The sequence below is a fragment of the Salvelinus alpinus genome, chromosome 4 (assembly GCF_045679555.1).
Source record: "Salvelinus alpinus chromosome 4, SLU_Salpinus.1, whole genome shotgun sequence".
Classification (NCBI taxonomy): Eukaryota; Metazoa; Chordata; class Actinopteri; order Salmoniformes; family Salmonidae; genus Salvelinus; species Salvelinus alpinus.
In genome coordinates this window covers 42,440,733-42,467,909 of record NC_092089.1, presented here as the reverse complement: position 1 = coordinate 42,467,909, position 27,177 = coordinate 42,440,733, and the positions used below count along the sequence as shown (strand labels likewise).

Below are 27,177 nucleotides of genomic sequence, written 5' to 3'. Positions count from 1 at the left end.
TGGACATGACGTAAAGTATTAGGGTGGTTAACAGTATCGCCCACTAGTGTGGTTATAACAGACTGTTTATTAGCAGGTAGGGAGAATGCAACATAGCAGCGATACAGATGTGACTGTGGCATTTATGCTTGGTGGGGGTCCTCTCACATTGTCAGTTCCTGTGGGAGAGAAGAAAGAGGAAGACAATTACTTTGGGTTGGATGCGTGCCGAACGTATATTGTTAAGCTTTTTTTTCAAAACCTGTTGAAAAAGCACTGTTGCAATCATCAGCAGGTCAGAACAACAACTGTAGGCCCAACGTGGACATAGTGTGTTACAACAGATTCCTTCCTTCATCACTCCCTCCTCACCATGATAGCGTTAACGATGTCGTTGGTGTTGTGTCTGAGGGCGCGGACAGCTTTAGAACGGGACACGTTAGCCTGGGCCATCACCAGCTCTATATCCCTCTGCTCCAAACCTCCCTCGTCCACCTGACAGACAGAGGTCAATGTCAAAGTCAGTTGTACTACTTCTGAACATGAAAAACAATGCTACAGTTCTTATTAGCCATCAGGCTAACAACAGTAGAACAGTGGTGTAAAGTACTTAAGTAACAATACTTGAAAGTACTACTTAAGTAGTTTTTGGGAGTATCTGTACTTGACTTTAACTATTTATATTTTTGACTACTTTTACTTCACTACATTCCTAAAGAAAAGTATGTACTTTTAACTCCATACATTTTCCTTGAGACCCAAAAGTACTTGTTACATTTTGAATGCTTAGCAGGACAGGAAAATGATCTAATTCACATACTTATCAAGAAAACATCACGGTCATCCCTACTGCCTCTGATCTGGGGGACACACTAAACACATTATTTTTTTGTAAATTATATCTGAGTGTTGGAGCATGCCCCTGGCTATCCGTAAGTTAAACAAAACAAGAAAATGGTGCCGTCTGGTTTCCTTAATATAAGTAATTTGAAATGATTTTTACTTAAGTATATTTTAGCAATTACATTTACTTTAGTATATTTAAAACCAAATACTTTTAGACTTTTACTGAAGCAGGATTTTCCTGTGTGACTTTCACTTTTATTCGAGTCTTTTCCTATTAAGGTATCTTTACTTGTACTCAAGTATGAGTTGGGTACTTTTTCCACCACTGCAGTAGAGATGACTGAAATATAACAACACTAGACAGAATTGTTTCATATTAAGATCTAAAAAAACTACTGTACATGCAAGAGTAAGAATAGTGTAAAGATTGGTGTTTTTCCTTGACATAATGAGTGAGCATGCATGTCCGTACCTCCTCCTCCTCGCTCTCCTCCTTGATGGTGAGGCTGGGTGGTGCAGGGGGCGCCAAGGGGGAGGGCTCCACCGGGACCTTAAACTTCTCTGCCGCTGCCTTGTGCACCTGTTGAGACAGGTCCTCTATCTAGGGAGGAAATAGGAAGAGAGAGAGAGGTCACCTTGCCCTCTGAACAATGTAGATGAGAGAAAAGAGAGAGAGAGGGGGATAAAGAGAGAGGGGGTAGAAAGAGCAAGAGAGAGAGAGAGTGCGAGAGAGAGAGAGAGAGAGAGAAGGTTAGGATGTCACCTTGGCCTCTCCAAACACGATGTAGATGTCTGACGCGGGGCTCTTGAAGACGTCAGGTCTGCTGATGACAAACAAGATGCTCTTCGACTTCCTTATAGTGATCCTGGTCACACCGTGGACCGGCCGCAAGCCCAGCTTACCCATGGCCTAAACACACACACACACACTGGTTACACCATGATGCGGCCAAACACACAGAATACACACACATTTGCTCTGTGTTTGATTAGCTGAGTCTGCCACATGAAGCAGCTCTGTGTTCACATCTCGCCTTGCGGGCCTTCTTCTCACTGCGGCTCTGCTTAGGTCTGTTAATCCCCTCATCAGCAGGAGAGATGGGCTGAGAGAGAGAAGGGAGGACAACAAAATCAATTCAACACATCAAACCTGAGAACATTCTACAGTAGTTTACCCATATCCAGACTGATAATATGGAACATATCTCTGAAGCTGCGACGCATTCAGAAAATACAGGCCCACAACACGCATCCTTCCTACCTAAAGGTAATGACATCAATATGTTATTACATAACACACAGTGAACGCAAGGTTTCCACCCTTGGGGGTGAGGGGACTTCTCGAGTGTTCTCTGCCCACACACGGTAGACTCACCTGGGGTTCTGAGGATCTCAGTGGCACCCTCTCTGGTTCTTCCAACTCTGGCACTGATCCCTCACTCTCCGACTCATTGCAGGAGCCCACTGTGGAACACACACACACTGTTACTCTCAGAGGACTGCATCACATCCTCATTGCTATGGTAACTAATGACTGAGATGTAGATGATGAGGACATGTTGTAGCTCGTTAGCACTCTGGTAATGGGACAGCATCATAAAGCTCTACGGCTAACCTAATCACTGATCTTAGAGAAGAAATAGATCACCTCATTAAATAGCAATGACATTTCATCTCTATGCTATGGAACACGCATGTTATGGCGTACAATTACATTCTGTACTACTGTGTTTCAACGCATGTAGCATTGTTCATTATGCTGCAGTGCTACCACACATACAGTACACATAAATCCCCATCCATGATTCTATGTACGTATCATCTACCGGGAGGTCAGTTCTAGCTAGATTGACTCAGAGGTTTCAGGTTGACTGACGGTTGCCCTGAAATAACCTCTATTGAAAGATGTGCAATAACAGTATTCCTCCTGGATAAAATGATCCTCTCTCGGAGTATTTCTCCTCCATTATTCAGTAGCTGCAGCAGTGTTCTGTGGTCGACGGGGTATTATTGAGAATCTTCCTAGAATCTGAAGTATGTCCTTCATCAGGACCATAGCAGGACCACTAGACATATTCAGAGCCATCTGTGTGTGTGAGGAAGGTCATAGGTGGAGTCACTTCTCAGAATCCCTTTCTCAAGGAGACAGAGAGAAACAGACAGACATAGAGAGAGATTTGGATTTGGAGAACACGTACAGTTGTATTTGAAGGACAGGTCCAGCTCCTGTGAATTCTTGTGGCTGATTGGACAGTCTGTCTGTCTCTCAGTTAGTTGGCAGGAGGAGTGAAGCAGTACCTCTCGCTGATTGGAGGAACCAGACTCTTTATGAGAAGGGTTTCCCACAATCCCCCTGGGCTGAGTCATGTGACGTCGTAGAGGAACAGCAGTGTCATCATCATCACTGTCTGTGTCCATCCCATCTGCAACAAAATCCAAGTTCACACAGGTTGGACTGATTCATGATTCACTGATTCTTGATTACCAAAAAGAGAAAATCAAATCACCCCACACCCCTATCTCTCCTGAGTGTAACTCACCTCTGTCCTGTGGGCTTTGTGACTGACCTGTTTTGACCTGTCTGTTGGGCTCGGTGAGGATGTTTGGTTGGGGCTGGGGCTGGGGCTGGGGCTGGGGCTGGACCTGCCTGCGGATGTCTAGGACAGGCATTGTGGTTGGAGGCTCCAGCCGTGGCAGAAACTCCTGGGTGGGCTGGGTAAAGCTGGGGGTTGAGGGCAGGGCTAACGTGGGTGGAGATAGAAATGAGGAGGGGGTAGGGGACATAGGGACACTTTCGGTGGGTATAGGGGGGTGCTTAGGAAGGGCGATAGGGGTAGTAGAAAGGGTTGCAGAGGCTGCCTGAACATTGGTTGATTGAGGCTGGGTGTCTAGGAGTGGGGTGACAGGCTGGACTGTGGTGACGAGAAGCTGGGACTCCTGTATGGGGGTGGGGAGGTCCTCATCTGGCGGCATCGCAAAGGTACTGGGGGGAGGAGAGGAGGAGAGAGGAGAGGGGGAGAGAGGAGGAGGAGAGGAGGAGGGAAGAGGTGGGGGAGATGAGGAATGAGGAGAGAAGGAGAGATGGGGAGGAGAGGAGGAGGGAAGAGGTGGAGGAGAAGAGGACCTATTCTGTTCTGTAGGGGAGGCATGGCCACTCCCCACATTGTTATCGTTGATATCCTTCCTGCTTTCTGTCTGGCAGCCAGGCAGCGGCCTGTTAGCAAGCATTTTCTGGTGCACTTCCGTGTTCACTTCCTGGTTGACTAGGAGAGTGGGAGTTATAGGGTAGAGGCTGGTAGGACTAGGGGGAGTCGGGGCAACGGAGACGTTTCTGTTTTCCCCTCTTCTCTCGGACTCTGCTTCAGGTTTGCCCTTCACAGGTGTCCTCTGTCTGGTATCTGCAACAGATTTTTGTCCCCTCGTGTTCTTATTCTTTTGTTTCCCTGGTGGGGAGGCGTCTGCTAGGGTCTTGGCAGGGAGAGCTGGTTCCTGTGGTTGATCAGTAGACCCAGGGCCTGACGTAGATTGTCTGCGCAGCTGACTGTCTCTGCTCTGCTTCCTCTGCTTCCCTCTCCTCTCTGGCTGAGGAGGAGTGATGGCTTTCTCTGTGCTCAGCTCTCCCTCAGGTGTCTGACGCTGTGCAGGTTCTGGAATACTCTCTGTTGGAGAGAATCTCTCCTCTGCTCTCTCCTCAACCTCACTTTCCCCTGAGATACAAACACTGCTCTCCTGCCCTTCTAAGGCCACGCTCATCTTTGGTTGGTCAATGTGCCTGTCAGTCGTCTGACCGCCACCGCCCTCTCTTTGGCTCACCGTCTGTGGCTCTGTCTCCTCTGGCTGAGGCTGGGAACACAGTTTTTTCACACTTTCTACCGTGTCTTTGCCCACTGATAGGGATAGGGAAGCTTCTTGGAAAACTTGGACCTTCTCTACTGTGTCTTTGCTCACTGATGGGGAAGTTTCTTGGGAAACTTGTACTTTCTCTACTGTATCTTTGCCCACTGATAGGGAAGATTCTTTGGAGACTTGGACCTTCTCTACTGTGTCTTTGCTGACTGATGGGGAAGTTTCTTGGGAAACTTGGACCTTCTCTACTGTGTCGTTGCCCACTGATGGGGAAGTTTCTTCAAAAACGTGGACTTCCTCTATTGTGTCTTTGCCCTCTAATAGGACCGATTCTTGGAATGCTTGTACCTTCTCTACTGTGTCTTTGCTCACTGATGGGAAAGTTTCTTGGGAAACTTGGACCTTCTCTACTGTGTCTTTGCCGACTGATAGGGCCGATTCTTGAGATACTTGGACCTTCTCTACTGTGTCTTTGCTCACGGATGGGGAAGTTTCTTGGGAAACTTCGACCTTCTCTACTGTGTCTTTGCCGACTGATAGGGACGATTCTTGGGATACTTGGACCTTCTCTACTGTGTCTTTGCTCACGGATGGGGAAGTTGCTTGGGAAACTTCAACCTTCTCTACTGTGTCTTTGCCGACTGATAGGGACGATTCTTGGGATACTTGGACCTTCTCTACTGTGTCTTTGCTCACGGATGGGGAAGTTGCTTGGGAAACTTCAACCTTCTCTACTGTGTCTTTGCCGACTGATAGGGACGATTCTTGGGATACTTGGACCTTCTCTACTGTGTATTTGCCCACTGATGGGGAAGTTTCTTGGGAGACTTGGACATTTTCTACTATGTTTTTGCTCACTGATGGGGAACATTCTTGGGAAAATTGTACTTTCTCTACTGTCTCTTTGCTCATTGATGGGGAAATTTCTTGGGAAACGTGAAACTTCTCTACTGTGTCTTTGCTCATTGATGGGGAAGTTTCTTGGGAAACTTGGACCTTCTCCACTGTGTCTTTGCTCACTGATGGGGAAGTCTCTTGGGAAACTTCGACCTTCTCTACTGTGTCTTTGCTCACTGATGGGGAAGTCTCTTGGGAAACTTCGACCTTCTCTACTGTGTCTTTGCCCGCGGATGGGAACGTTTCTTGGGAAACGTGGACCTTCTCTACTGTGTCTTTGCTCACTGGTGGAGAAGTTTCTTGGGAAACTTGGACCTTCTCTACTGTGTTTTTGCCCACCGATAGGGAAATTTCTTGGGAGACTTGTACATTCTTTACTGTGTCTTTGCCCACTGAGAGAGAAGTTTCTTGGGAAACTTGGACCTTCTCTACTGTGTCTTTCCTCATTGATGGGGAAGTTTCTTGGAACAGTCTGCCTGACTTGGAGTTGCTTGGTCTGATTTTATGGCTGAAGGATCCAAACGCCCCACCCAGCAGAGATAGAGCAAGGTCTGCCTGTTTGACTGCTGGGTTAATATCTGTGTTACTGTTGGGTCTGGAAATGGCTGCCTCTACTGAACCAGGGCTCTGGTCTGAGACAGTCTGTGGTTTACCCCCTGGTGGTGAGACACGCCCAGGGCTTTCCATGGACGAGGAAGCCTGTCTTATGTCTGATTGGTGTGTTGAGCTGTCCGTTGATGTTGTTGGCCTATCGGAGGCTGCAGCAGCCTGTGGTCTCACCTCTGTGAGTGGTATGTTTGAGAGGGACGCCCTCAGACTCACACTCTGGCTCTGGTGTCTCACCTCCTCTGACAGGGCATTCAGAGTCACACAGGTTGGCATTCCAGAGGATAGGAACATGGAGTCATTGTTGTTGTTTTCCTGCTCCTCCTTGTTTTCCGGGTGACTCTGCAGGTTGCTGACATCATCCTCTGGGAATTGGGAGCTTCCGTCCTCTCCTCCCCCTGCCTCTGATATCTCCTCGATGGACCTCCAGCTGGACAGGTTGGACTCTGGCACTCCCTCTCCCACAAGCTCAACATCTGCCATCTTGTCTGGCCGACCACACAGGCTGTTGTTGTCTTCTTCGTCCCCCATTATATCATCCACCTCATCCTCGTCTGTGCCGACATTGGGCAGCCCGGAGAGTGTCTGTCCAATCGTCTGTCCAATTGTCTGTCCAACAGCATGCCCTTCCACCTCACACAGTAACAGGTTCTGTGCCTCCAACCCACAGGCCTGCCCCAGAGAGAGAGATTGGGCCTCCCCTGCCCCCCAGGCCCCAGCCCCTGCTCCTAACCCCCTCTTATCAGCCCTCCAGCCCACATCCCCCCTCCTCTCTCCTGCGTCTGTCTCTGAGTTCTCCCTCTTGGGAGAGACAGCCAGGGGTGTGTGAGGGGAGCCCAGGGCCCCAGGGCCCCCGTCCTCAGTGCTCAGGGTGTTCTCCCTCAGGTTCTCCTGGGCGGGGTCACATGGGCAGATGTCAGGGGTCAGGGACAGGTTGTCAGCCAGGTCAGGTGAGCTCTCAGGGCAGGAAGAGACAGGGATGTTGCTGGGGTTAGGCTCTTTCGGGTACGAGAGCAGAGGGACCCCCTTGTTCAGGTCATTGGTGGCAGTGGTCCCTTCAAGGACCTGATGGGAGTCCACACCTTCAGCGCTGCTGTTCTCATTCTTCTGGTCCAGTTCCAGCACTGACACCAGAAGCGGTTTGGACCGGATTGAAGCCGCTGCCACCCCAAACACACGTGGGAGGGGCTTACGGGGCTCAGAGGTCTTCTGTTTAGGCCGGGGTGTGTCGGACTTAGAGGGGCGTGGCTTAATGAGTAGTTTGAACGAGTCTCTGTCTGTCTCCTCTGTGTGGTCCTCGTCTGAAGTCTCTGTGCTCTGTTCATCCTTCTCTCTCTCCGCACCCCTCTGTTTGTCCTTTCCTCTCTCCCCACCGCTCTGTTTGTCCTTTCCTCTCTCCCCACCGCTCTGTTTGTCCTTTCCTCTCTCCCCACCGCTCTGTTTGTCCCTCCCTCTCTCCCCACTGCTCTGTTTGTCCTTCCCTCTCTCCCCACCACTCTGTTTGTCCTTTCCTCTCTCCCCACCGCTCTGTTTGTCCCTCCCTCTCTCCCCACTGCTCTGTTTGTCCTTTCCTCTCTCCCCACCGCTCTGTTTGTCCCTCCCTCTCTCCCCACCACTCTGTTTGTCCTTTCCTCTCTCCCCACCGCTCTGTTTGTCCCTCCCTCTCTCCCCACTGCTCTGTTTGTCCTTTCCTCTCTCCCCACCGCTCTGTTTGTCCTTTCCTCTCTCCCCATCGCTCTGTTTGTCCCTCCCTCTCTCCCCACTGCTCTGTTTGTCTTTCTCTCTCTTTGCACTGCTCCTTTTGTCCTCCTCTTTCACCGTACCAGCCTGTACTTCCTCTGCAGCTGCTTTGGCTTGCCCTGCTTCTGTTGCCAGACTCACAGGGCTGTTATGGGATGGCAGGGTTGCCAGGGTGACAGGATTGCTGTGGGACGCTGTCTCCTTGATTGTAGCAGCAGGGTTAGTGTTAGGAGTAGCAACAGGGTTTGGGGTAGAGCATGTACCTGGGGTAGTTTTGGGGGTTGAGGCTGTAGCAGGGTTGGTGTTAGTGGTACAGGCCGTAGGAGATTTAGCGTTAGGGGCAAGAGCACTGTTAGTGTTAGGGGTAGAGACCGTAGCAGGGTTCATTTCAAGTGTACAGACAGTAGCAGGGTTAGTTTTGGGGGTGGAGGCAGTAGCATAGTTATTTTGTGGGGTTGAGCCTGTAGCAGGGTTAGTGTTAGTGGTACAGACTGTAGCAGATTTAGCATTTGGGGCAGGAGCAAAGTTAGTGTTGGGGTTAGAGAGAGATGCAGGCTTGGTTTTAGAGGTTGACATGGTAGCAGGGGTAGTCTTTGGGGTAATCGAGGCAGGGTAAGGGGTTGTAGAAGGTTTAGGGGTAAAGGTAGAGACAGAAGGGCTCTCCTGAGAAGGAGCGGGGACAGGAGGGTCAGAGGACTCTGAGGAGTTCCCCATTTCACTCCCACTGCCGCTGTTTGAGGACTTGGGGTGGGCTGATTCCGCAAGTTGGGCAGGTGCAAGTGCAGGTTGTGGTTGTGGTGGTTTGGGTCCTGGAGGATCCTCATGCCGGGGCTCTTTGTCTCCTGGGGGATTGATTAGGCTAGGTCTGCTCTGGGACTGGGACAGTTCAGTGCTGTGGGCCTCTGGTCTAGTTTCAGGCTGAGGTTTGGCTTGGTGTGGTTCTGTGGGTGGTCCTGTGGGTGGTCCTGTGGGTGGTCCTGTGGGGGGTTCAGCATGTCTCTCTGTGCTGTACAGCCGCTCATCCTCTTCGCCATTATAAGAGGCGGAGTCTAGTGAGTCGTCAGTGTCATCATGAAAACAGAAGGACTCATCCAGACCTTCATTGATGGAAGTCTCCGACAGTGAATGAAGGAAGGAGGCCGAGTTGTCCTCTTCAGCTGGGTCATTTACAGCCTTACCCTCACCCTCCTCCTCCTCTTCCTCAACATCCTCACCCTCCTCTTCATCCACCTCTTCCTCTATCGCTATTTCTACCTTAGCCTCCTCTATCTCTACCTTAGCCTCCACTTCTTCCTCATCATCATCATCTTCATCATCATCCTCCACGTCCCCCTCCTCCTCTCCGGCCGCGTATGCATCCACATTGTTCCCTTCGTTCCTGTCATTTCCCTCTCCTCCCTCATTCCCCTCCTCTGTGGGGAAGAGAGTGATCTCCATGGAGTCTGCTTGAAAGAGGAGGCTGGTGTGGAGGGGAAAGTTAAGCAGAGAGGCCGGGATCATCCTCTCCTCCTCCTCCTCCTCCATCTCTCCATCATCACTGTAGGAGCCTGGGAACATCAGGAAGGTACCCATCTCTCCGTATGGACTGGAGTTATCCCCGTCTGACACATCTGGAGAGCAGGTGTCCAGGGTAAGGTTGGGGGAGGCAGGGTTGACACTGGAGGTGTGATGGCTTAGGTTCCCCATGTCTGGGGTGAAGGGGAAGGAGATGGAGGTCAGCCGTGGGGAGTCTGTTCCACCCTCTGGGTTGGTAATGGGAGGGTAAAGTTCCTCAGCCATACAGGCCTGCAGCTCCAGCTCTAGGCCTCTTTGCAGCAGGGGACTAGAGTACTGCTGTCCCCCAGCTAGAGCATCCTCTGCTGGGCAGAGCGAGCCCTCCGACTCCCCTCCCTCTTCCTGGGAGTCAGTGCTTCTGCCACTGCTGCTCCTCAATGGGGAAGTGTCCTCTGTCACCCAGCGAGGGCGACAGCTACCTCTTGAGACTGTCGCTTCCTCACTCCTCCTCCCCCTCACCTCCCCTCTCAGCACCTCCTCCTCCTCCAGGATCACAGTCTCTGCTAGACCCTTATAGAGGCAGAACCGCCACTCTGCTGCTCCTCCTCCCTTCTCCTCTGCCCTCTCCCCTACTGCTCCCCTATCCTCTCCCACCTCGTCTCCGATTTCGGACAGCGAGCTGACAAAGCATGCAGGTGCCTCCTGCACCTCCTCTGCCAGGAGCAGATTGGGGGAGGTGCAGGGGGAGGTGGAAGAGGTCCAGCTGCCCCCCTCCGCCGTGACGTAGGAGCCAGAGGGGGAGGTGAGAGGGGAGCACAGGTCCTCGCTGTCCGAGGGGGAGTTTTGTGAGAGGGGAGAGGCTGGAGAGCCAGGGTAAGAGCGATGTTTGAGGTGTAAGGGGCGAGCAGCCATCTTGATGGGGGTGGAGGGGGCGGTATAGTACAGGTCAGGATCCAGGGATGAGGGAACGCCCACTCTCAGAGGGTCCACGGCATAGGCCGGCTCAGTGAAGGATAGGATAGCAGGGGGATAGGCTGGCTCGGACAGGGAGGGCATGGCATACATGGCACATACAAAAGGCATTTCACCATAGGGAGACAGCCCTGCCTCCAAAGGGCTTAAGCTGCCCGTCAAACTAACATCCACTGTGACTGGCTCTGAGGAGGGAGGGGAGGCAGGGATGAGGGGGGTTAGGAGAGGGGTGAGGAGAGGGCTAATGGGCAGGACAGGGATTCTCTCCTGCTCTTGCTCCATCTTTGGGGTCAGAGGTGAATTGTCTCTCTCCTGCCCTGTGTCCAGTTGGGCCTTTTCCCCAGACTCGGCCTGTGGTTCTGAGGGATGGTTAGGGATCTCCAAGACTTGGCCTCCGGGCAGGGGTATCACCTGGCTGCTCTGCACGCAAGGGCACTTCCCTGTCAGGGTCTTCTTGGTCTTGAGCAGGGCCTCCTGGCCCATCACCACCCGTGTGTCCATGTTCTCTGGCTCCTTGTAGTCACTCTCCACCTCTGAGCCCATCAGGACCTGGAGAACATAATGAGAACATTGGATGAACATTGGAAAAACATAAAGAGAAGAGGAGAACATTGGTAAACATACACACACAGACCTTGATTCTCTCCATCTTCACGGGTCCGCTGCGGCGTCCACAGGGTCCGTGACCTCCAAACGTTCCGCTAAGCCGGATCGTGTTACTGTGGCGACGGTCGGAACCTTCAGGCTGGGGTCGCGGGGTCGCGGAGGAGCTGGGCGTGGCCCGGACCAGCCGCGGCCCAAAAGGAGAGGTGCATGATGGGAGCAGCTTCTGAGGGGTGCTGGGGGAGGGACTAGAGCCGCTGTCACTAGGGGTGGAGCCACTGTCACTAGGGGTGGAGTCAGTGGAGGCATGTCTGGTCATGTCTGAAAGAGGAGCGAAAGAGAAGAAACTGTTTCTGTAATGTAATGTTATGTCCATGAGGTCAGAATCACTAGCTGCTTTATGACCTGGCAACAGTAACTGTAATGGAGAAAAGGCAACTGGAATTTCAGTTTACCTCCTGAATGTATTAAAAATAATAAAATAAAAAAAGATCTGTAATGGATGCTGTAGCCTCTTTGCCTTTGTTGAATAGAAACAGTCCTTTCAGCTCTCTCCTTGAAGCTTGTTGTCTCTTCATTACCGCTACACACACAGCCATACCTAGAGGATCTAGAATGTCACCTAAATGTCAGAGATAACATTTGACTGAAAAGACCACACTCACAGCAGGGTACACATCAAGTGGCATCAACATATCAATATATAAGGCCCCTACTGTCATTGCTTGCAGTCCATCAACTACAGCTGGGTGAATGGAGCCCATTTACTGGCAGTTCTGAATGAAAGAAATGTGTGCTCCCTCCATTTACAGGGCTCACTGCCCAGGGTAGTTCATTACTCAGGCTCTTTCCCTTCCACAGTAGTAACCCCTGACCCCCAAAGGAATGGAATACACCCTTAGTTTGCTGAAGTCTGCATATCTGGCTGTGGTACCTGCTGCTAGGGCAGTAGAGCCCGCACTGTGCATGTTGGTGTTTTTCCCCTCTGCCCCTCCTCTCATCTTTCCTCCCCCCTCTCTTATCCTATCAGCAAAGTCAGACTGACAGCTCTGTCGCCATAGGGCAAAGTCAGCAGAACAGAAACACACACACATACACACACACATACAGCAGAGCAGAGCACATGGATTAAAATAAGCAGAGCTCATAGATTCAAATATACAGTATATACAGTGCCTTCAGAAGGTATTCATACCTCTTGACTTATTCCACATTTTGTTGTGTTACAGCATGAACTCAAAACGGATTAAATATATATTTGTATCTCACCAATCTATACACAATACCCCATAATGACAAAATGAAAACATGTTTTTAGAATTTTTTTTAATTGTGCATGTTATTTTGGCATTAATACGTGTCACATATCAGTTTGCAAACAATGTAAAAAATAATATATATCGTGGAGTTAATATAGCCGCATACAAACATGGTCTCTTTTTTGTTTTCTTGAGTAAGGCAGCTACAAAATGCAGGTGTTTCAGCCTACAGTAGCTCAGTGCTTTCTGTGGTGGTGGGCAAGCCAGCAGAAAATATTTAGCGTTGCGCCGTGATTGGCTCAGTGTTCGGTCACTCATGGGGACTTTATGTCACTGCCAAGTGTAAGAGGACACCTTGAAAATACTAGCCCTTTGGGTGTTACATTAGAAGTGCCCATCCAAGAAGGCTCAAGGTCATTGGCCACAGATAAAATGACGTCAAATCACATTATATGTACAGTAGCATTGATTGGACTGATCATGTCAACATCATACTTTGACAATCTTAGCTAGCAGTCATCATCATGAATCAAGTCAACAATCCACTGGTAAATCCTTTTTAATCTTTGTCATGTGAAGAGAAATAATGAAGAGAAATTATAGATATGTATTGGTGCTCATTGGCCATTGCACATAAACATTATACAAAACAAGTTGGAAATCGCAAATTCAACGAGTGGTTTGGAAGGAATCAGTGACAGTGGCTGTGTGGTCCCAAATCTGGGATTAAGGGTCTCTTTTCCAAGTTTAAAACGATAAACATTCAACATTGGACATGCTGTCAATGAAGCATTATTTGTGCTGCGCTCAAAACAACTGTTAACTTGGAACTACGAAAACTTCACTTCACTTCAGTGAGTTCAAGACAACTGGGAAGTCGGCAATAAATGAGTTCCGACTGGGAAAATACATTTTGAACGGTCCTCCAATTCGGAATGGTAAATCTGGCCTCCGATGAAAGCACCATAAATCCAGAGAATGCCAGACTTTGATGACAAAACTTGCCAACGAAGGACCACCGTGCCACCTTCCTGTTTAAGTGAGCATAGTGAGTCCAAAAATGTATTGTATGCTGCTGCATGCATGATGCAATATGCTAGGGAGATATGTATACTGTAGCTAAGTGTATGTTGTGTAGTAAAATGTTCGTAGCCCGTGTGCTTCAACCTAATAATTTGGTCTATTTACCATTCTTAATTTAGCCTACTGCTCTGACTGTTCTACTGTAGCCTATAACCTGTTTCAGAGAAATATAATCATCGAATATTGTAAGAGCTTTCATTGTCTGCTTATATGCCCCCTTTGTTAATCCTACGGTTCTGACTTAGTGTACAGGAAGAACACTGTAAGAATGGCCCATGTTCTGAATTATGTTGCTGTACATTTCAAAAGTGCTAAACAAATAGTTATATTGACTAACGTTACATTCGTCCTAGCTCTCTCATTAATGTCTTAATCAAAATTACAGATTGCCTCTAATCCGCTTGTCGTCCCCTTATGCCATAGGTTATATGCCTTGTAAATGAAGCTGAATGAACTGTTTCGCTGCCAGACAAGGCTCCGCTGATAGCCAGTTGTATCAGTGGTAAGATGTTGGGACTGCTGTTGGGACAGCTTTATGTAGGCACTAACAGTTTGTGGGCACTGTTTGTCACCGTTATAGTGCAATTAATGTATTGTTTAGTGTTGTGTAGTGGCTTTGCTGGCATGCATCCCACTTCTTTTTCTTTTGCCCCACCAAGATTTACATGCTAATTTCACCTCTGAATTTACATAGGTTTTCCACACCCCTGAGTCAATACATATTAGAATCACCATTGGCAGCGATTACATTTTTGAGTCTTTCTGGGTAGGTCTCTAAGAGCTTTGCACACCTGGATTGTACAACATCTGAATATAATTTTTTTATAGTATGAAGAGAGGTACTCTTGGAATATTTTTATTCTGTACATGCTTCCTTTTTTTCACTCTGTCATTTTGGTTAGTATTATGGAGTAACTACAATGTCAGTTTTCTCCTATCACAGCCATTAAACTCTGTAACTGTTTTAAAGTCACCATTGGCCTCATGGTGAAATCCCTGAGGGATTTCCTTCTTCTCCAGCAACTAAGTTAGGAAGGACACCTGTATCTTTGCAGTGACTGGGTGTATTGATACACAATCCTTGGTGTAATTAATAACTTCACCATACTCAAAGGGATATTCAATGTCTGTTTTTTTTACCCGTCTAACAATTATTTGTGAGGCATTGGAAAACCTCCCTGGTCTTTGTGGTTGAATCTGTGTTTGAAATGAACTGCTCGACTGAGGGACCTTACAGATAATTGTATGTGTGGGGTACAGAGATTAGGTAGGCATTCAAAAATCACAAAGTGAGTCCATGCAACTTATTATGTGACTTGTTAAGCAAATGTTTTGTCCTGAACTTATTTAGGCATGCTATAACAAATGGGTTGAATGCTTTAAATGTTTTATTAATTTGTAAACATTTCTAAAAACATAATCCACTTTGACATTATGAGGTATTGTGTCTGGGGCCAGTAACACAAAATCTCAATTTAATCTATTTTAAATTCAGGCTGTAACACAACAAAATGTCCAAAAAGTCAAGGGGTGTGACAGAGAAAGGCCAAGCAAGAAAGTGAGAAAAGTAGAAAGAGAGAGAAAAGACAAGAGAGAATGAAAGGAATTGAATAAAGAAGAATCCATATTGATTGATGGGTAACATTGAGAACATGCTGGTCCTGTGTGATATTCATCCCTGATCCTGAAGGGGAGCTACATGCAGGGTGTCTGTTTGCCCTCTTCCGTTTCTTGATTGTACTACAGCTAGCACAGTTAAATAACTTCACAAGCTACTTCATGTACAATTTGAAAATATCATGCTACCACTGCTCTCAGTGCTTGGTGGTAAAATTATGCCAACATGGTAGCTAGTTTATGCTACTCCTTCTCTTATTTGAAATTAGCCTAATGCTGCTAGCTCTCTTGCTTTGTCTTTGCACTTTCGCTCTCTCTCCTCCTGTCCCACCTCATCTTTCTCTCTCTTGAGCTCTCTCTGTCTTTTGCTCTCTCTTGTGCTCTCTCTCTCTCTAATCACACACTCCACTCCAGTGACTATGCCATCGTCTCCATAAGCTTCAACAGGAACGAAGGATCATTTTGAGAGAAAATGACAGAATGGAGGAGAAGAACTAGGGCAAGAGTGCGAGTGGAGAAGGGGGTCTGGATCAGTCAGAGAGAGAGAGATAGAGAAAATGAGAGAGGGGTCGACAAAGGGGGTAGTTTCCATTCTATTATGATCAGCTCTGCTGCTCCTTACTGACGTTACGGTTCTGCAGGATGAAATTAAGACAACACACTAAACTCCTTATGAGATTTCCCTGAAATACACTGAGTCCTGTCATGTACTGTGAGTGCAGAGACCAAGGTTATTATAGTAAACGAAAACTGAAACGAAAAAGAAAACGAAAACTAATCATGAAAAAACAATTTAGTAACTGAAATAAAATAACTAACAAATCTGTTTGAAAAACTAAAACTATTCTGAAACTATCTTTGACTCCAAAACAAACTCAAATAAAATAAAAACCATCATGAATTATCTTCAGTTTTAGTTTTTCTTCTAAACTTAGGGCATGTACTGTACTACTAAAGTAAAAAATAATTGGACTGGTGTAAAAATGGCCAAGAGAGAGTTTGCTTCTCCCATATTTTTTTTGCACCGGTCTTGGCACTATTCCTTTCAAATCCAAGTCCATTGAAATTGACTTTATCATTTAAACCTAACCTAACCTATGACCTGACCCATCACCTAATGTATTTACCAAAGAGTATCAATATACTGACAAGAGATGGACCTCAATGTTCTAACAATAGGAATAAATGTCCGGAAAGGCAGAAGGCAGGCGGGAGGAGGCGGGAGGCTGGAACATTCTAGCCAATAAAATAGCAGATTCGCAGTTGAACAATGGGCACATCTCCGATATAACATAAAATAAAATATATAATAATTCAAATGGCTTCAGCCTCCCTAAAAAATTTAACTAAATAATATACAATAAAAACTAGCAAATCAGGTCTGAAAATGAGCTGAAACTAAAGTGAATTGCAAATCCAAATCGAAAAACGAATAGAAATAAAAACTCCTAGAAAAGCACTAAACTATAATAACCTTGGTACAGACATAGGGATATGCACACACACACACACACACACACACACACACACACACACACACACACACACACACACACACACACACACACACACACACACACACACACACACACACACACACACACACACACACACACACACACACACACACACACACACACACACACACACACACACACACACACACACACACAAACACAAACACACACACAAACACACACACACTGACCAGAGAACAGGACTTTATTCTCTTCTCTCGCCATGCACAGTGACCTCAGACACACGCACGTATGCACACAAGCACACACGCAAGCACTCACACAAGCACACACGCAGACACACAGACAGACACACACACACAGACCCACAAACACAGACACACACACACACAGACACACACACACACTTGCTCCACCAGGAACCCAGATATCACTTACTGATGGAGTATGCGGACTCTCTCTTTCCCTCCCTCTTTGTTTTTCTCTGATAGCCCATCCTCCTCTTCTTGCTGCATTTCTCTTTGTCCTCTTTCCCTCCCTCCTTTCTTTACCCTGTCTCTATTTCTTCCTTTCTCTCCTGTCTCCCCCTACCACCTACCTTCCTTCCTCTCTCTGTCCCTGTGGTCTAGCTGATAGCTAATGGCGTCAGCACTTAGCTGCACTGTGTCTATCCCTGCCCAGGCCCAGGGTGGGGATGTTATCACTGGATTGTTATGCTGAGTCATGTCACAGATAAGCCCCTGCACGTGCGCACACACCCACACACCCACCCACCCACCCACTCACCCAGCCACACACACACGCACGCTCGCACGCACGCACACACACACACACACACACACACACACACACACACACACACACACACACACACACACACACACATTTGTCACAGAGATGATTACAAGGACACAATAAGACAAGTGCCACTCTAAGGTTTCTTTGTTTGTGTGTGTCAAATCAAATCAAATCAACATTTTATTTGTCACATACACATGGTTAGCAGATGTTAATGCGAGTGTAGCGAATGGCTTGTGCTTCCAGTTCCGACAATGCAGTAATAACCAACAAGTAATCTAACCTAACAATTTCACAACAACTACCTTATACACACAAGTGTAAAGGGATGAAGAATATGTACATAAAGATATATGAATGAGTGATGGTACAGAACGGCATACGCAAGATGCAGTGGATGGTATAGAGTACAGTATATACATATGGTATAGAGTACAGTATATACATATGAGATGAGTAATGTAGGGTATGTAAACATATAAAAGTGGCATTGTTTAAAGTGGCTAGTGATACATATATTACATAAAGATGGCAAGATGCAGTAGATGGTATAGAGTACAGTATATACATATGAGATGAGTAATGTAGGATATGTAAACATTATATTAAGTAGCATTGTTTAAAGTGGCTAGTGATACATGTTTTACATAAATTTTCCATTAATAAAGTGGCTGGAGTTGAGTCAGTATGTTGGCAGCAGCCACTCAATGTTAGTGGTGGCTGTTTAACAGTCTGATGGCCTTGAGATAGAAGCTGTTTTTCAGTCTCTCGGTACTGACCTCGCCTTCTGGATGATAGCGGGGTGAACAGGCAGTGGCTCGGGTGGTTGTTGTCCTTGATGATCTTTATGGCCTTCCTGTGACATCGGGTGGTGTAGGTGTCCTGGAGGGCAGGTAGTTTGCCCCCGGTGATGCGTTGTGCAGACCTCACTACCCTCTGGAGAGCCTTACGGTTGTGGGCGGAGCAGTTGTCGTACCAGGCGGTGATACAGCCCGACAGGATGCTCTCGATTGTGCATCTGTAAAAGTTTGTGAGTGCTTTTGGTGACAAGCCGAATTTCTTCAGCCTCCTGAGGTTGGAGAGGCGCTGCTGCGCCTTCTTCACCACGCTGTCTGTGTGGGTGGACCAATTCAGTTTGTCCGTGATGTGTACACCGAGGAACTTAAAACTTACTACCCTCTCCACTACTGTCCCGTCGATGTGGATAGGGGGGTGCTCCCTCTGCTGTTTCCTGAAGTCTACGATCATCTCCTTTGTTTTGTTGACGTTGAGTGTGAGGTTATTTTCCTGACACCATACTCCAAGGGCCCTCACCTCCTCCCTGTAGGCCGTCTCGTCGTTGTTGGTAATCAAGCCTACCACTGTAGTGTCGTCTGCAAACTTGATTATTGAGTTGGAGGCGTGCATGGCCACGCAGTCGTGGGTGAACAGGGAGTACAGGAGAGGGCTCAGAACGCACCCTTGTGGGGCCCTAGTGTTGAGGATCAGCGGGGTGGAGATGTTGTTACCTACCCTCACCACCTGGGGAAGACCCGTCAGGAAGTCCAGTACCCAGTTGCACAGGGAGGGGTCGAGACCCAGGGTCTCGAGCTTGATGATGAGTTTGGAGGGTACTATGGTGTTAAATGCTGAGCTGTAGTCGATGAACAGCATTCTGACATAGGTATATTTCTTGTCCAGATGGGTTAGAGAAGTGTGCAGTGTGGTTGCGATTGCGTCGTCTGTGGACCTATTGGGGCGGTAAGCAAATTGGAGTGGGTCTAGGGTGTCAGGTAGGGTGGAGGTGATATGGTCCTTGACTAGTCTCTCAAAGCACTTCATGATGATGGAAGTGAGTGCTACGGGGCGGTAGTCGTTTAGCTCAGTTACCTTAGCTTTCTTGGGAACAGGAACAATGGTGGCCCTCTTGAAGCATGTGGGAACAGCAGACTGGGACAAGGATTGATTGAATATGTCCGTAAACACACCAGCCAGCTGGTCTGCGCATGCTCTGAGGACGCGGCTGGGGATGCCGTCTGGGCCTGCAGCCTTGCGAGGGTTAACACGTTTAAATGTTTTACACACGTCGGCTGCAGTGAAGGAGAGTGCGCAGGTTTTGGTAGCGGGCCGTGTCAGTACTGTATTGTCCTCAAAGCGAGCAAAGGAGTTGTTTAGTCTGTCTGGGAGCAAGACATTCTGGTCCGCGACGGGGCTGGTTTTCTTTTTGTAATCCGTGATTGACTGTAGACCCTGCCACATACCTCTTGTGTCTGAGCCGTTGAATTGCGACTCTACTTTGTCTCTATATTGACGCTTAGCTTCTTTGATTGCCTTGCGGAGGGAATAGCTACACTGTTTATACTCGGTCATGTTTCCGGTCACCTTGCCCTGGTTAAAAGCAGTGGTTCGCGCTTTCAGTTTCTCCGAATGCTGCCATCAATCCACGGTTTCTGGTGTGGGAATGTGTTAATAGTTGCTGTGGGTACGACACCGCCGATGCACACTTGTGTGTGTGTGTGTGTGTGTGTGTGTGTGTGTGTGTGTGTGTGTGTGTGTGTGTGTGTGTGTGTGTGTGTGTGTGTGTGTGTGTGTGTGTGTGTGTGTGTGTGTGTGTGTGTGTGTGTGTGTGTGTGCGCATCAATGTGTGTGTAGCTCTGCCTACACACACCTGCTTGGAGTGTGCAGGCCGCAGCAGGCTGGAACAGGCTGGAACTGCGTCACAGAGTCTGCTTCCACGGCCTGTCAGGCCCCAGAGGGAGCTTCTATTTCAGCCTTTGCTCAAGACAGTCCCAGGCCTTGAGACAAGCCCCAGGAGCCAAATGCCTCACACTACCTCTCTTCAGCTCTCTGCCTTTCCCCCTAACTCCCTCCCTCCCACTCTCTCTCTCTCCCGCCATCATCCTATTCTGCTGCCTTCTCTACTCATCTAACCATAGCGTTCTCAGTGCAGGATGCACTCATTTCAAAACAGTGATGTTTTGGATTTAAAGGACTTCATCAGAAAACTCCAAGTACAGTACAGACAAGACAATGTAAGGATATGATTTATATTAAATCTAAACTAGTAGGATGGGTATTTTACGAAAAACTAATGGCAGTGCAATAATACATAGACTAGACGTCTTACTCCAAAAAGCCATCTGGATTACATCACAGCATTAGTGCCAGACCAGCAGAGCTGATACGTGCTGTCTGAGACGTACATCTAATCTCTTTACTGTACGGCACCTTATACCATAAATCCTTTTACTATACCTGTACAGCACGTTATACCGTAAATCCCTTTACTATACCTGTACAGCACTTTATACCGTACATCCCTTTACTATACCTGTACAGCACTTTATACCGTAAATCCCTTTACTATACCTGTACGGCACCTTATACAATAAATCCCTTTACTATACTTGTGTGGCACCTTATACCATAAATCTCTTTACTATACATATACACTATAGAACCTATACCAAGGGCCAGGTGTTTTGGGGAACTTTTTGAGGCATTGTGCATTTACAGCATTGTCCAATAGTGTTGCTGCAGATAGGAAATCCTAGAAAATGTTCTGTAATTGACTCGAGTTGTCTCCAATCAATCAATCAATGTCTGGTTGTGTGTGTGTCCAGCGACTGTCAAGCCAACAATTTCATTGTTACGCAAAGAGGTTTGAACCTCTTGATGGGCTCACTAGGTGTTTGGTTAAGGTTGATTCACTAGCCTCTTCCTTCAGGAGAGTGTGTCCCCAGTCTACCCACACGTGTACACACCTCTTGGATGGCCTCACGGGCGCCATCCCACTTCTGACACCAATGTAGCAAATTTGGGGGGTAGCCCTGACCGGTACTTGAACCCAGATATAGCGACTGTCAAGGCAGTACCTTAAATGTTATGCCAACACCAAGAGTTCCTATTGGCATAACAATTAAGGTGTTGGTTTGACAATCACTGGACCTAGGTTCAAGTCCAGGACGGGGAAACCCTCCCGAATTCACTACAATAAACTTCCAAAGTTGCTTTCATTGACTCTGCCCCTAATTGTCCTATTTTTAGCTACAACTTCCAATTCCGTTCGAGAGGGTCAGCTTCAGCAAATTGAGGTGTAGAATCACTCATCTACAAATAGTATTCCCTGCCAAATATTAGGTTTGGTGCGATAAAGGTTTGCAGATCTACACACAACTAGACATTGATTGATTGGAGGAGACAGCTTGTGTCAATTACCGAACATTTCCTAGGATTTCCTACCTGCAGCAACACTAGTGGACAATGCAGGTAAAATCACAGTGCCTCAAAACTCCTGGACCTACCTATACCACATGTTCCTCTACTGTACAGTCTGAACCTACACAGAACCCTGGATGGAGAGAAATTGTGGGGGGCCTTGCTCAAGGGCAGAGACCAGCAGCCTTCCAGTTCCATTGCCCTTTTTGAACCAGAAACCTTCGGCTGCTGGCCCGCCTCTTCTAACCTCTAGACTACTGTACCTTATACCCCAACTGCCTCTACTGTCGGAGAGATAATACCATAACCCAGGGATCAACAACTACATTCAGCTGCAGGCCAAATTCGGACGCCATTTGGGGAACCCTGCCCTAACCCTTACACTGTACCTCTACTGTCTGACACATACATTTTATCCCCTGAGTGTACTTATCCCTCTTCACTTCAACACAATTAACTCACAAACATAATACACAGGTAAATACACAGTCTGGGAGATGCAACACAGAATACATCTATTGTCTGCTAGATACAAACCTACCAGATGCAACATAACAACAATACCAATAACCATATGGACACCAATAGCTATGTTAGCAGTAAGTAGCATATAGTGACATGTACACACACAGTTCCAGTAGTCGGTGTCTTATCTAACAAGAATACGTTTTCAAATACTCTGATTTACCCCTACATCCGTCCCTGTCTGAATCTGTTCCTTCAGTATCTGGCCCTGCTGTTACTGTGTGGATGCTGCTGCTGAGTGCGGTGCTGTGTCATGTCCCTGCATGGTGAGACTGGGGGAAGGGAAGTCAAGTACAAGAGAGGGAGGGAGGAGCTGCTCCACTCTGCCCTGAGAAAACACACCACCACTGGGCAGTGAGATGGGGCTGGGGAGAGAGTGGGGGAAGGGGGTGTGGGTATGGGTATGGGGTTAGGGAGGGGAACGGGGAATATGGAGCTGGGGGTCAGGTAGGGTGAAGGGGATGTTTGTGGGGTTAAGTAGGGTAGGTGTTGTGGATGGGGGGTCTGGGGATGAAGGCTAGGGTGCTGGAGCTGGAACTAGGACTGGAGTGGGGATCACAGATAGACAGACACAGACAGACATGACCCAGCTCTACCTCTCTAATCCGTCGGTCTGTCGGTCTGTCTGCTTCCCACATGGCATTATAGAAGGTATCCATTATCCCTCCTTTACCAGCCTCTCTGTAACTCTTACATCTCCTCCCCTTCCTAGTGCCTCGCATAATCCTCCCCCTCCCTGTCTCTCCTCTGCCACCTCCACTCTACCTTGTCCTCCTTCCCTCTCTCATTTTCCCCTCACCCCCTTACCTGGTTCAGGCAGGCCTGTCTGCTCTGCTCCAAGCTCCGGATGTCTTTCTTTGGGGACAGATCTGTGAGAGCTCTCCCCCGGCATGGCTGTTTCTGGATCTCTTTGGCTCTGACGCAACAATAACTCCACACCACCCAGCAGCCAAGATGAACAGAGAGAGAGTGCGCAGTAGAAGAAGGGGCAGAGAGAGAGAGAGAGAAAGAGGGTGAATGCTCAGTGTGCCTCTCTCTGTGGTGCAGCAGAGCAGTGATGATGCTATGAGTGAGAGTGTGTGTGGATCTCGCGATGCTGCTAGTGTGTGTGCGTGTGTGTGGGCGCATATGTTTGTGTGGAATCTGAGAGGGAGCTGCAGTATTCTCTCTCATTCCCCAGCTGAGCAGCACTGCCTCCCTCCTCCCCTCCCTCTTTCCTTTCCATCCCTCTCTCCTTCCCATCCCTCTTTCCCTCCCTCCCTCCCTCCCTGGTGATGACTTGATACTCAGCGATGATGTCAGCAGATTTCTGCTGCTGTCTGAGTGCTGCCCCCATCCTTACAGGAAGGTACTGCAGAGACAGAGGGCTGGAGAGAGGGTGTGCGGAGAAGATGGGCTATTGCAGAAAAAGTGATGGAGGAAATAACGGTAGTGAAAGGGAGATTGAAGGAGAGAGTTACAAAGAAAGAAAAGAGAGGGAGACTTTCAGTCTCCTCCTTCCCCCTTTCCATTTGTTCCCCCCAAACCCCACAGATCAATGGCAGTCTCCATGGCAACCCCAAGCTTCCCACGCTGGGTGTGTGAGTATGTGTGTGTATCAGGGGGTTTCTGCCTCTGCTCTGCCAGCTCAACAGAATCCCCTGTCTCCTCTCTCTGTCAATTCCAGCCCGGCTGGCATTCATACATCAGCGGTAATATCCTCCTCTCTCATCTGCTTACTCATATTTCCCTGCTCCTCGCTCACCTGAGGTCAGCAACATACAGAAACACACTCCCCTCAGACAGGACCTAGTCTCTATGACAACAGTCAATACTGGGACTGCTGGCTGGCTGGGCTCAGCAGTGATGATCAATCAGTCAATAAACCAACCAATCAATGGAGTTAGCAGCGAACTCTCTATACCGCAACATGAGCTCAACACTCATGGGGCCAGAGTTCAAAAGGAACCATCTGAGCCTTTTTCATTATAACATATTTACGTTATTTACATATATGTTGGAACTGCTACAGAAATATAATATGTAGATCAGTCATGGTTCTCTCATGTCAGTTCTACAGCTAATTACTGTCATGTGTTACATTCTAGGCAGTGGTGTAAAGTACTTAAGTAAAAATACTGCTCTTAAACGCTAGTAAAACTAAATGCATGCTCTTCAACCGATCGCTGCCGTACCCGCCTGCCCGACTAGCATGACTACTCTGGACGGTTCTGACTTAGAATATGTGGACAACTACAAATACCTAGGTGTCTGGCTAGACTGTAAACTCTCCTTCCAGACTCATATTAAGCATCTCCAATCTAAAATTAAATCTAGAATCAGCTTCCTATTTCGCAACAAAGCATCCTTCACTCACGCTGCCAAACATGCCCTCGTAAAACTGACTATCCTACCGATCCTCTACTTCGGCGATGTCATTTACAAAATAGGCTCCAACACTCTACTCAGCAAACTGGATGCAGTCTATCACAGTGCCATCCGTTTTGTCACCAAACCCCCATATACCACCCACCACTGCGACCTGTATGCTCTCGTCGGCTGGCCCTCGCTACATATTCGTCGCCAGACCTACTGGCTCCAGGTCATCTATAAGTCTTTGCTAGGTAAAGCTCTGCCTTATCTCAGTTCACTGGTCACCATAACAACACCCACCCGTAGCACACGCTCCAGCAGGTATATCTCACAGGTCATCCCCAAAGCCAACACCTCCTTTGGCTGCCTTTCCTTCCAGTTCTCTGCTGCCAATAACTGGAACGAACTGCAAAAATCGCTGAAGTTGGAGACTTATATCTCCCTCACTAACTTTAAGCATCAGCTATCTGAGCAGCTTACCGATCGCTGCAGCTGTACATAGCCCATCTGTAAATAGCCCATACAACTACCTCCCTCATCCCCATATTGTTTTTATTTACTTTTTTGCTCTTTTGCACACCAGTATTTCTACTTACACATCATCATCCGCACATCTATCACTCCAGTGTTAATTTGCAAAATTGTAATTACTTCGCTACTATGGCCTATTTATTGCCTTACCTCCTTAAAAGACAGGAAAACTGTCCAATTCACACACTTATCAAGATAACATCCCTGGTCATCCCTACTGCCTCTGATCTGGCGGACTCACTAAACACACATGCTTTGTTTGTAAACAATGTCTTAGTGTTGGAATGTGCCCCTAGCTATACGTAAATTAAAATGTTGCCATTTGGTTAGCTTAATATACATTTGAAATTATTTATACTCTTACTAATATTTTTGTAATTTTTATTTAACCTTTATTTAACTAGGCAAGTCAGTTAAGAACAAATTCTTATTTACAATGATGGCCTAGTGGGTTAACTTCCTTGTTCAGGGGCAGAACGACAGATTTTTACTTTGTCAGCTCAGGGATTCAATCTAGCAACCTTTTGGTTACTGGCCCAACGCTCTAACCACTAGGCTACCTGCTGCCCCATTACATGTACTTTTGATACTTAAGTATATTTAAAACCAAATACTTTTAGACATTAACTCAATAGGTATTTTACTAGGTGACTTTCACTTTAGTCATTTTCTATTAGGGTATCTTTACTTTTACTCAAGTATGACAATTGGTTACTTTTTCCTCCACTGATTGTAGGTGAAACAATACATGGAAACAGAATCTTAAACATCCTGACGCCGTCGAGAACGTTCTGCTGCCTGCAACATCCTCCAGCATGACCGGTTTGGCGGTGGGTCAGTCATGGTGTGGGGTGGCATTTCTTTGTGGGGCCGCACAGCCCTCCATGTGCTCGCCAGAGCACATTTGTGGCCTGCTGGAGGTCATTTTGCAGGGCTCTGGCAGTGCTCCTCCTTGCACAAAGGCGGAGGTAGCGGTCCTGCTGCTGGGTTGTTGCCCTCCTACGGCCTACTCCACGTCTCCTGATGTACTGGCCTGTCTCCTGGTAGCGCCTCCATGCTCTGGACACTACGCTGACAGACACAGCAAACCTTCTTGCCACAGCTCGCATTGATGTGCCATCCTGGATGAGCTGCACTACCTGAGCCACTTGTGTGGGTTGTAGACTCCGTCTCATGCTACCACTAGAGTGAAAGCACCGCCAGCATTCAAAAGTGACCAAAACATCAGCCAGGAAGCATAGGAACTGAGAAGTGGTCTGTGGTTACCACCTGCAGAACCACTCCTTTATTGGGGGTGTCTTGCTAATTGCCTATAATTTCCACCTTTTGTCTATTCCATTTGCACAACAGCATGTGAAATTTATTGTCAATCAGTGTTGCTTCCTAAGTGGACAGTTTGATTTCACAGAAGTGTGATTGACTTGGAGTTACATTGTGTTGTTTAAGTGTTCCCTTTATTTTTTTGAGCAGTGTATATTTTTTTAAATCCAAAACATGCATCCTGTTTACAATAAAAGCACTAAAAGTAAAACATCAGAAAATGTGGCAAAGAAATAAACGTTATGTCCTGAATACAAAGCGTTATGTTCGGGGCAAATCCAACAACACATCACAGAGTACCACTCTTCATATTTTCAAGCATGGTGGTGGCTGCATCTAGCCATACATGATGTCTTCATAGGTGGTTTGAAGCCCGATACAAATCTGATTCCTGGCCATGTGACTTGTGTCTGAATGTCAAATCTGATTTATTTGCTCTCAAGGTGGCTTTTTAGACTGTTATTTTCCATATCTTGTTGCTAGCTACTCTGTTGACAGTTTGACAGGAATACATGGTAGCTAATTAGCTTGTTAATTGTTTAAACAAATTAGTGAATGTGCTATAATGCTAAAGAGCTATCCAGCTAGCTAGTGGAGTGCCTTGGCTAGCCAAAAAGGTCTCGTTTCAAAAGTTGGATAATCTTATACTTTGAGGCTTTAAAGGTGTTCTTACACTTGGATTTTATATATTCAAATCAACTGGAAAATAGTCAATGGCAAGCATTGTCACCTTTGCTTGCTAGATAACTTCTGCATGATAGGAAGCATGAGCACCACCACCAATCAGCCTACACTACCGTGCACACCCGTCGTTACTATGGCAACTAGCATAGCCATGTCATCAAATGACTGCTATCCGAACACACACAAATCCAATTTGGTCACTTGTAACTTGCTGTTTGGACAGTCTGTACCCCAAAACTGATTTGAGCATTAAGACCTGCTGTATAAACAAGGCTTTAGAGACTTACCCAGAAAGGTGCTTCTACAAAGTATTGACTCTGGGGTGTGGATACTTAAGTTAATGAGACATA

General features: G+C 47.3%; 1 protein-coding gene across 3 annotated transcripts; it reads right to left on the bottom strand.

Moving 5' to 3' along the window:
* Positions 1-47: 47 nt before the first annotated feature.
* LOC139573577 (uncharacterized) lies at positions 48-23,118 on the bottom strand. 3 transcript variants are annotated; one of them, XM_071397195.1, is made up of 10 exons: positions 22,748-23,118; positions 11,015-11,304; positions 3,366-10,929; positions 3,024-3,248; positions 2,201-2,289; positions 1,860-1,928; positions 1,589-1,735; positions 1,298-1,426; positions 352-474; positions 48-158 (listed from the first exon to the last, which is right to left on the bottom strand). In XM_071397195.1, the coding sequence occupies exons 1-10, from the start codon at positions 22,830-22,832 to the stop codon at positions 144-146; spliced, it is 8,736 nt and encodes a 2,911-aa protein (XP_071253296.1). In that variant the 5' UTR covers positions 22,833-23,118; the 3' UTR covers positions 48-143. The 3 variants fall into 3 exon arrangements, with proteins under 3 accessions (XP_071253296.1, XP_071253298.1, XP_071253297.1); XM_071397197.1 differs by having other exon boundaries at positions 3,393-10,929; XM_071397196.1 differs by lacking the exon at positions 22,748-23,118 and adding an exon at positions 16,859-17,033.
* Between the last annotated feature and the right edge of the window lie 4,059 nt (positions 23,119-27,177).